The sequence below is a fragment of the Tiliqua scincoides genome, chromosome 2 (assembly GCF_035046505.1).
Source record: "Tiliqua scincoides isolate rTilSci1 chromosome 2, rTilSci1.hap2, whole genome shotgun sequence".
NCBI classification, from domain to species: Eukaryota; Metazoa; Chordata; class Lepidosauria; order Squamata; family Scincidae; genus Tiliqua; species Tiliqua scincoides.
The window spans coordinates 108,243,168-108,253,692 of NC_089822.1; the positions used below are offsets into that span (position 1 = coordinate 108,243,168).

Genomic DNA, 10,525 nt, shown 5'->3' on the forward strand with positions numbered 1-10,525 from the left:
CGCTGCTGCGTCACAAATATGAAAGAACAAGCAGTGGAGGGAGCTCTCATCCCACAGCTCACACGAGAGGTCAAACAGTCGCCCTCATGCTGAGAGAAGTTGTGTTGGGCCAATGCGGGCTCCAACAAATCTCCAGAGGGCCAGAGGCTCATTGGAGGCTGGGGGCTCCCTGAGGGCCGCATTGAGAGACCTCTAGGGCCGCAAGTGGCCCCCGGGCCGGGGTTTGGGCACCCCTGGTCTAGAGGGTTGAGCCTCCATTTGCCTGAAGATAACATCCGAAGGTCGCCAGTTTGAGGCCACCGTGCGACCTTGAAGCAGCTGACAAGCTGAGCCGAGCTATTCCATCTGCTCTGAGCGTGGGAGGATGGAGGCCAGAATGTGCGACCAGATCAAGAAAGAAACATCTGAATGTTGTGGTTTCTTGAAAGATAGAAACCTTCTTTCAAATTGTAAAAATCCCTACGGGGATTTAAATTGCCTGCCTATGTAAACGGCCTTGAATAAAGTCTAAGGAGAAATCTGAGGACCAAGAAAGGCGGTATAGAAATACCTGTATTTATTTATTTATTTAAATCCCCTGCAAGTACAGGGACACACCTGTATACCAAAAACGTTTTTTTCCCATAGGGAAAATTTCCATTTTATAATTTCCAGTTGGTTTCTGGGCCTAAAAATTCACTGGATCCATGGATATGGGGAGTGAAAACTGTATGAGTTTTCACCTTACAGTCAGTTTTCATGGTATGAGTTAAGCTTGTATAATGGGGAACTATTGTTTACAAATGCCTAAACAGAAAGATGGATGGATAAAGATATTCCCTCTGCAGATACTGATTTCCGTGGGCAATGAAATCCACAGGGAGGGCCTTGTGGGACCTCCCAGACACAACCAGAAGTGCCTTCCGGTCACATCTAGGAGACCTTCTGAGGCACAGGGAAACCATGCATGGTCTCCCCGTGTCATAGAACACCTCTTGGACACAACCAGAAGTCACTTCTGGTCGCATCCAGAAAGTCCTGTGAGGTTCAGCGTCCATGGTTACTGAGCTCCAAAGATGCCAAGCCTACAGATTAGGAGGGCCCACTGTATATTGATGACATATTTATCATAGCAGCCCATTTGTGGCAATTATGTGGCAAAATCATAGGATTTGTGTCTGACGATGCCTTACAGAATTATACTAATGCCCGAAAACCAAATGTATTGTCTAGACCGGCATTTCTGGATCTCTCAAATTGTCTCTTATAAGTAATATTCTGAGATGACAAATCTGGGTGTGGTAAAGACCGAGAATGCTTGCAACAAAGAGTTTCACTTGTAACTCTGAGCACTTTATGGAGAATAGAAACTGAAAGCAGGAAAGCTCCATATAAAAAAAAAAAATTCATCCATCTACGTACTGAAGTCCCAGCAGGATAGAATCACCGCTCTCAATGGCTCAGAGAGGTAAAAGAAAAGCCAGTTCTATGGGTGGATTCAACTAGGGTGGGTTTTTCTCCCTCGGGTAATGATGGGTTTTTTTAAAACAGGCATCCAATAAATGTTGAAGTTTTGCATTGGAGGTGATCCAGCAGGCCAAAACTGGGCAAATGGTACCAACATCCAGTAGACTTTGACCTGGCAGCAAGGACAAAATAATAGAATCTTGATAACTAGCAGCAAAATCCAACATGTCTCAACCAATTTTCAACTTACTTGTTTCTCTCACCAAGTGGTTGTATATACACCTGATGAAATCACAATGCAGGAAGTACTTGCAGCTGTTAGCGTGATCTGATTTTACACATGAGACATCAAGGCACCTGGGGCTTCAGTCAGGTTTCTGATATGAATATATAACCTACATTGTCAAGAATACTCCTCTATAATTGCAAGCGCCTCCCTGATTTATGAACAATGTTTAGATGAAAACGTATGTGGTGGCAGAGAAGCTCAGAAGTGACTGAAACCTCAAGTGTGGAAAAGATCTCAGTTTAGGCTTACATTGGCAAAAGCACATTGAAATAAGAATTGTAGAGAGGTATGAACTTCCAGAGGTAACAACATTCCTCTGTAGCACCCAAAACAGTAATGTGTCATGAGGCACATTGAAGACGAACATATTTATTTCAGCAAACACTATCAGCAGACTGTAGAACTACATGGGGGGGGGGGAGAAATTGAAAAGGTTTCCCAATGCAAGATTATACATGCTGAAGTACTGTTGATTTCAACAGGTGCACACACCAGTGTGTGAGACTGTGTGACCCTTCTTTTTAATGGAGATCTGTGCAGAATGGCATTGTTTAATTGTGTAATTTCTGTCCCACAGGGCAGTTTGACAGAAGCACCAACCAAAGGTAAAGACCATGTTACATTTGTCAGAAAACAAACTATTTTATCTATGATGTTTTCCACGAATGACAGGGTGACAACAGGGAGGTCCAAGGCAAAGCAAGCAAAGCAAGAATTCACTTCAAACCAAGAATGTAGGAACCAAATGTATTTATTTCTTTATTCTGGAGATGTCTATCTAGCCACTCCTGTGGCTCACAACTATTAAAGTATACAAAAACTATTAAAAAAGACATTAAAATCATAAAACCTTTCTTCTTTTCCTTCTCTTCACAGCACAGTTGCAGTTTCTATTTCCTAGTTCTCTGTGTGAAACACTCACTTTGGTATCTCTAGCACAGTGAAATAGAACAGTGTTGCTAATGACTCCTTCTGTAATGGGGGCCTGTGCAGTTAGGAGTTTTCTAGTGCGCTGAGAGGGGATGCCTCTTGCTGCTGAACTGGATCAGTTCCAATTACAATCACAACCAGCATTTAATTAGACAACTTCTTATTGAATCACTCTTTATCCTTTGCAACAATTGATCATCTGGCTCTGTCATGTTGTCAGATAGGATTAGCAGTGACAAAGGGATCCATGAACTGAATCTCCCAAGATTTAAAGAAAAGAAAAGAAAAGAAAATGTTAATAACATCTCTGGGGGGCCTGATTTGGATGTGGACCATGGGGGAATTTTAGCCCAATCCTAACTAAGGTTTATGACAGTGGACAAGAAGTTCTGCTGTTGCAAATGGTCATATGGCAGGGCCCAATCCTATCCAATTTTCCAGGACTCGTGCAGCTATATCAATGGGGTGTGCGCTCCATCCTGTGGTGGGGGAACAGTCACATAGGCCTCCTCAATGTATGGGAGCATTTGTTCCCTTACCTCAGGGCTGCATTGCGACTGCACCAGAGCTGGAAAGTTGGATCGGATTGGGCCCTCGGATGTCAGCATCTTGCTGCCCTTACTGGCCACCTGCAGGAGCTCAGGTAAGCTCACACAGGTGGCTGTTGGTGAGAGGAACAAGGCAGGGAGGAGGAGAAATGGGGAGTGTCTGGATGGGGGGCAGGCGGGAGACAGAATGGGGTGGGAGGGGGTTGATCTTGACAACACCTGCATGCACCAGGATCCTATCCCTGTTCCCTCACCTCTTCCCTCTACGTTTTCTCTGTTCAGTCCTGCACCATAAAAATGGCTGGCGCAGACCCAAGGAGACCAATTAAGGCAACACAAGCTTGCTCCAGGGCAATGGAACAAAAGTTCTTTTATTAGATGTGACTTATCATACGTGACAGCCCCCCACTATAGGATGCAGCACACACTCTACTAACATGGCTACAGTAGGGGAGAGGGTTAGTTAGAATTGGGCTGTTTATCCTTTTCCTTCAACATTTTTTCCTGATCTAAATTCCATCCTACTCTGCTTAAGGTGGAAAATAGAACCAGAGAGGTTTAGAAGGAATTTTGAAGTAATTAGACCCCCAGAAGTTACTCATCTCCTATATGAAATCCGCTGGGGAAGAAGTCCCAAGACCTGGAAGAACTTCTGTACAAGTGATCCCACCCGCCATGCTGAAATCAACTTTTTGGAAAATGTGTGGAGTGAGCTCCGTTGCCAGCAGACCACTCCCTGCTATATCACTTGGTTTTTATCTTGGAGTCCTTGTGGTGTATGTAGCCGCCGTATCATTGAGTTCTTGGCAGAACATCGCAATGTGATGCTGGAGATACGCATGTCTCAGTTGTACAGGTATTATGATGAACGTAATCAGAAGGGCCTCAGGAACTTGGATCAAAATGGAGTGAAGATAGCCATTATGAATCCTTTTGGTAAGTTAATATCTTTACTAGTCCAAGTGGATGGGGAACCAGGGATTATGCAGTGGATCTGTTAAATAACATTGGCCTTGCATACAAGATAATATATTTTTACAAAGCAATTCCAAACTGTGAGTGGTGCACAGAATTAACACAGGACCTGGCCACATACTTATAAGTAGTTCCACTGTCCAGTATGAATCCATCCCCCCTTTTGAAGTTTGAGATCCGAGTTCCAGTTTTCTGTGTCCTGGAACTCACTTGGTATGTGTTCTGGTAGCAGGGTCCAATATTCTCCCCCTTAACTAGGCAAGCCCTAGTTGATCTGGAAAGCATAAGGAAGAAGGAAGTAGTAGGTGAAGGTGAATAGTAAGGTGAAGCATTGGGCAGAGACCAAAGGAGTGTGTCCCAGCAGGTGGGGATTTCCTTTAAAAAACACCTGTCCTGGCCAGTGCGGAAGAGCTGTTTGAGAATTTCTGCAATATGGCATGCATGTGTAGATATGTACGAAATGCTGCATGACAGCAAAGAGAAAATGTGTAAGGCAGTGCAGGAAAAGGGAGTTTGTAAGGAGCAAACAGAAAGGTTCATGTTAGAAGAGAGCAACTTGATTTCAGGTAAGGTCAGCTTGGCCCACCAATTGCATTAAGAACAAAAGGAGAAAACTGTTGTTACAGTGTATCTAGAGAAATTTAATACTTAACTAACAAACTTAGAAACAGTAGTTGCTAGAGGCACAAGCTGCCACCTGATTTTTGGCAGAAGAGAGCAGGAAAACAAAAGCCCCAGCCAGCCATATGGTGTAGGGCAAGGCTTTTCAAACTGGGGCATTGCGATGATCCCCAAGATCGTGTTGCCAAGGGGGCTGCAGGGACTGGGATGCACTCACCAGTCCCTGCAGCAGCCTCCCAGGGGTGCGGGGAGAGTTTCAGAACAGCAGGGGTAGGGGGATAAAGATAGAATTACCTGATTGGAACATCAATTGCAGGTGCACCAAGATGTAATCACTGCTATGAGCCTGAAGGAGTTGGCACATGCAGTTTAAACAACTAGTTACCCAGAATGCACTCCATAAAAGACCCTACATTACAATCTCTCGGCCTGGCTGGTTTACACAGAGGAGTTTGAGAAACTTCTATTAAGGTCACTTCAAGGCAAATGGTCATAAACAAAGGAAATACAAGGCTCAATCTAGAGCAGGGGTGCCCAAACCCCAGCCCTGGGGCCACATGCGGCCCTCGAGGCCTCTCAATGCGGCCCTCAGGGATCCCCAAGTCTCCAATGAACCTCTGGCCCTCTGGAAATTTGTTGGAGCCCACATTGGCCCAACGCAACTGCTCTCAGTGTGAGGGTGACTGTTTGACGTCTCTCATGAGCTGTGGGATTAGGGCTCCCTCCACTGCTTGTTGTTTCACATCTGTGATGCAGTGGCGGCTGCAAAGGAAAGGCCAGCTTTGATTTGTGTAAGGCCTTTTATAGACCTTGAGCTATTACAAGACCTTCATTCATTCATATAAGTTCATCTTTAATATATTCACTTATGTAAATTTATTCAAATTTTAAATGTAAATTAATTATTTTCTCCCCAGCCCCTGACACAGTGTCAGAGAGATGATGTGGCCCTCCTGCCAAAAACTTTGGACACCCCTGATCTAGAGAAAGCAGGTGTCACCTTGGAGGTCCTTTCTCCCAGTTATGTAGCAGGAGCCCCAGACTGCCAGAAGATTTTCGCGCCCCCCCCCCCCCCCAGTGAATCCAGTAGCAGGGTTAACTATTGTGGGGACAAGGTCACACACCCTCCACTGAGTCAACCAAGCCAGGCAGTTTAAGAATCAAAATAAGAGGAGCCCATTGCAGTTATCTAACAGAGAAATAACCCAAACATGTAGGTTGAATCTATGCATGTGACATAATGCATAGTTTGAAATTAGTGCTATCACTCCTCTGACTGCTTTTTCCCACTTTGGATGTGAACCTGGGAAAGAGGTTTTTCCCCACCAGCTCTCAGTTTGGCTCCTCTCAATCTACCAGGCTTTCTTAGGGAGCTGGAAACTGCACATGTAAGCCTCTCCACTGAAGCTCTCCATCTTTGACACACACTGACAGGGTATTTATTTCTTCAGATTATGCCTACTGTTGGAGAACATTTGTGGCTTGCCAAGGGAGTGGCGAAGAGTATTGGCAGTGGTTCTTCTTACAGCATATTTGGTTTTATTCCCAACTACTTCGCTGGATTCTTATGTAAGTGGCTATATGTAAATTCAGGCAAAAGTCAAAGAGATACATCCAAAAGGAGGGAAGTGCTTCTGGCTTCCCAGTGATAGAACTGGGTTGCCGACTGCCCAAATATCTGTGATTATGTTGGGCGGGGGACGGGACTAGTTCCAGGTTACCTAGAAAGGTACTGTACATTTGCTTTACCCTGCACACGGAAGTGTGCATGCACACAGTTTCATCAGGTTCCTGCCTATAAAGACCAGGCCATCAGAGATGGAAAAGCAGGGACACTCACTACAAGAAGTCTTGTCATCTGTTTCTATTGAGCAGCTCTGAGTGTCTTATTCTCTCACTGAACAAAGAATAGGTTTTGCCATGTCTCACCTGTGTCTCAAATTACCATTTATTATCTTGACCTTATCATTAGTGAAAGTTAAATTTGGGGCGCTGTTGTGGATATCACTTCATCTCAGATTGGACCTGACTCTCCAACCTTCTCTCTCTCTCTCTCTCCCTCCCTCCCCCCCCAGGTCATCCTGAACACTCCAATTCCCAGGTGCTATCAACAGTTTGCTACTGAAGGAGAATCAGCTATTTCCTCTTAACCAGCAGAAACTTATATAACCCTTTTGCTTGGCTCAAGGTGTGTTTTAGGGTCTATGAATGTTAGTGCCCAGCATGTTTCAGTTAAATGAAAGAAGCTTTCAGAAGTCCTGAAAAATTCAAAATATTTTACCAGGATTGAGCCATTAATTTATGAATTGCAGTCTATTTGCAACTTGATTAGAATGGAAAATTATAAACACCTTGAAAAAACATTTTTATTTGTTTCATCACAGTGAAGGATCATATGGCGAAAATAATTGATTTTCCTCTTTTTTGCCCTATTTTTCCAACCTTTGGACTTCTCTGTTCAAAGAGAGAAGTTTTCTTTTAAGGAGAACCCCCCCCCCCAAGATGTTGGGGTTTCCTGTTAACAAGGAAGAAAGATCTTCCCAAGGAACCCTTCGTCCATCTGGGCTCTCTAGCTTTAGGTGATGGCAGCAAAAACCTCTTTTTCCCAGTTAATTCCCAGTTTATTCAGTTAGAAGGGTGAAACTGCTGGAGTTTCATACCAGTTGCTAACTACAAGTTGCTGCACCTATCAATTAACAATCAATCAAGGGAACAATCAATTAAACAAACAGGTTTATAAACAGTATTTAAAAAATATAAGATCACACACACACACACTGGAGAAAAATGTATGAAGAGTGCCCAATTTTAAAAAAATGTTTTGACCATTTGTCTTCCTCAGTGGCAAAATCTTATTGCTGAAGGCAGACATTTTATTATTATTGTTGGACCTTTTCATTCATATGAACACCTATTTTTTAATTTGTGTTATTTAGCTATTTCAAAGAATGCAATTGATCAAAACACATTTAGAGCCCAATCCTAACCTGCCCTGGAGTAGGCAGTCCAGAGCGCAGGCAAAAAAAGATGCACAGACTTACGCACAGGGAAAAATATAGCAGCCCTCAGGAGGAGAAAGGCAGGATAGAAATGCAGTAAGGAAATAAATAAATATGCCCAGCTGCATTATATTGAAGCAAAGCAGTTAACCTCTCTCATAGATTACATTTCTTAAAGACAAAGGATGGTGGTTTGATAACATACCACAGGGCCCTCAAAACCCCAGCCCACAGGCCGGAATTCAGTGTTCAGAGAAAGCCTTCCCCTGTGAGCAGAGCTTGCCATTCTCATTGTGCTGCGTGTTTTTCAAACAGAACCAGTCACAGGAACGCTCTGGTCAGTTGTGTCTGTTGCCCAGTGCCCAGTAGGCTGTGTCACAGGATGTCCGGGCAGACGCAACTGCCTAGAGTGTCCCTGTGACCTGTTCTGTTTGAAAAACACACAGTGCCATGGTGGAACAGTAAGCTCCATGAGGGATGGAGAGGGCTTTTTGGTGACACAGCTGTCTCCAGTTTCAAGACCACTGATATACAAGAAGGAGTTGTTCCACTTAAAATGCAAATGCACAATCTTTTATGAGTATCTTATTGGTTAAGTGACAACCAGATCAGAAGCATAAAGGATGGAAAAGTCAGGAATAGTCAGAGTAAGTATGTGAGGCCCCCACAGATGCAAGCAAACACACCTCGCAGGCCCAGCTCTCTGCGCCTTGGAAAGGAGCAGCATCACCATTAAGGAAAATTTACCAGAGGTAAATTTATCAGTCCAACTCCCAAACCACTACACCAGGGGTTCCCAAACTGTGGGTCATGATTGACCAGTGGGTTGCAAGCCAATTTTGCGTGGTTCATGCAAGCCCAGAATTCACTGCCAGCTTCTGCTTTTATCACTGCAAGAGCTTCTGCTTGACTGTCTTTGGCCCACTTCAGGTCCTGTCACATTAGTCCCCTGCAAATTGGGTAAGAGGCACTTTTTCAAGTGGGTGCTCCTCTTTTATTTAGCAGGGGGAGAGTAACTGGCCCACCTCACCCCAGCACTGTCTGTTCTAGTGGCTGTCTGCTGGTATTCATTTGCATCTTTTTAGATTGTCAGCCCTTTTGGGACAGGGAGCCATTAGTTATTTGATTTTTCTCTGTAAACCGCTTTGTGAACTTTAGTTGAAAAGCAGTATATAAATACTGTTAATAATTAATAATAATAATTGTGTTTTGTTTTGTTTTTTTGCTCCAACTGGTGCGAGACCTGGGAATCACTGCCAGCTCCTGCTCTCAGTGATGAGAGCATCAAATCTCTACAGATGCTCATCTCCGTAGGAACTATTACCATAAATCCCTTATTGTAAGTGACCTCCATTTTTGTAAGGGAATGTGCCTTAATTTTACAACATCAGCTCTGTAGAAAATCACTGATGTGCCTTATTTCAACACATTCTGGTGATGAGAGCAGCATCTGGTGATGAGTTCCAGGCCTCATGCTGGCCATAATATGTGAGTCGCAATAGATTGTCATGTTAAAAATTGGGTCACTGGTCCAATTCAAGGTGCTGGTATTGACCTTTAAAGCCCTTCAGTTTCGTCTAGGTTATCTGAGGGACTACCTTTTCCCATACATTGCAGCCTGCCCTCTTAGGTCATCTGAGGTGTCGCCTTTATCTCAATTTAGAGGGATGGGAGGCACAAGGATGAGCCTTTCCTACAGTAGCACTTCAAGTGTGCAATTCCCTTCCAAGGGGAATTAAGAACTGCCTACTCCCTCATGGCCTTTTGGCAAGGGCTCAAAACATTCCTGTTGGTGTTTGAGTGATGCTGTGTTGTCTTACCTGATGTCCATGTCTCTGTAATAATGCTGTGGTCTAAGTAGTTTCCCCCCCACCCCATGGTTTTACTGTTCTTACTATGACTATTATTTTACATACTGTGCATTTTAATGCACAAATTGTATATTTTATTGGTATTTGCAAGCTGCCTTGGGCATTTGCCTTATTATAGGAAAGGTGAGATATAAATCTTTTAAATAAAAGTTTGAGAAGCATTGCACTAAGCCATCATGACTCTCTTCTGCGTACTTCTGAGTAGATATGCATACGATTTCCTCGTAAGATAATTACACAAATAGTTGAGTAATCTATTCTATTCCCTTCTTCCCCTCCTTATGTCTATACACCCATAATCTCTAAAGCCACCCTGGGCTGCAGGGCAGCACCTATGTTTCAAAACACCATTGTTGAAAACCCACAGGGACTCATGAGGACACCCTTAAATGAAAAGTGTTTAAAAGTGCAGTAAATATAAGTTTCATTTAAAAGTAAATGAAAAGTGTTTCCTGGAAGAACCAATTGTTCATGTGTTGTCTGACTTTACAGAATCCTGTATTCTTTTAAAGCCATGCTAGACAAAGCAAGTCATTGCTTTCCAGGTTGAACCACACTGATTTCATTTTGATCAGTTGCAGGGATCTCTAGGCCAGCACCAAGGACCACATTCCCATCTGAAAAAATTTGGTGGCCCTTCTCCACTATGGGATTGCATCAAAATCACATGTACAGTCAGTCTTATCCAGGAGGTACATATGAGATAGGGTTCTACTACCACCAGAACCTAAAGAAGCTGGTGTGTCCAGCCTGTATTCCTTCCTGCAACACCAACATCACTGTGCTAGTGTAGTTGGTACATTTTATCCTATGAGCTACTTTTCTGATGCGCATGTCTGAAGATTC

At 43.6% G+C, this 10,525-nt stretch overlaps 1 protein-coding gene across 1 annotated transcript; it reads left to right on the plus strand.

Moving 5' to 3' along the window:
• The first annotated feature begins 1,374 nt into the window (after positions 1–1,374).
• Positions 1,375–10,053, plus strand: LOC136639249 (C->U-editing enzyme APOBEC-1-like). The gene is made up of 5 exons (XM_066613269.1): positions 1,375–1,447; positions 2,313–2,340; positions 3,749–4,149; positions 6,261–6,378; positions 6,885–10,053. The coding sequence occupies exons 1-5, from the start codon at positions 1,435–1,437 to the stop codon at positions 6,892–6,894; spliced, it is 570 nt and encodes a 189-aa protein (XP_066469366.1). The 5' UTR covers positions 1,375–1,434; the 3' UTR covers positions 6,895–10,053.
• The last annotated feature ends 472 nt before the right edge of the window (positions 10,054–10,525 follow it).

What these genes read in the sequence shown, in the direction of transcription:
- LOC136639249 (XM_066613269.1), top strand. An exon ending in GACAGAAGCACCAACCAAAG is followed by an intron (nt 2,341 to 3,748) that starts GTAAAGACCATG and finishes ACTCTGCTTAAG; the next exon opens with GTGGAAAATAGAACCAGAGA. An exon ending in AGCCATTATGAATCCTTTTG is followed by an intron (nt 4,150 to 6,260) that starts GTAAGTTAATAT and finishes TTATTTCTTCAG; the next exon opens with ATTATGCCTACTGTTGGAGA.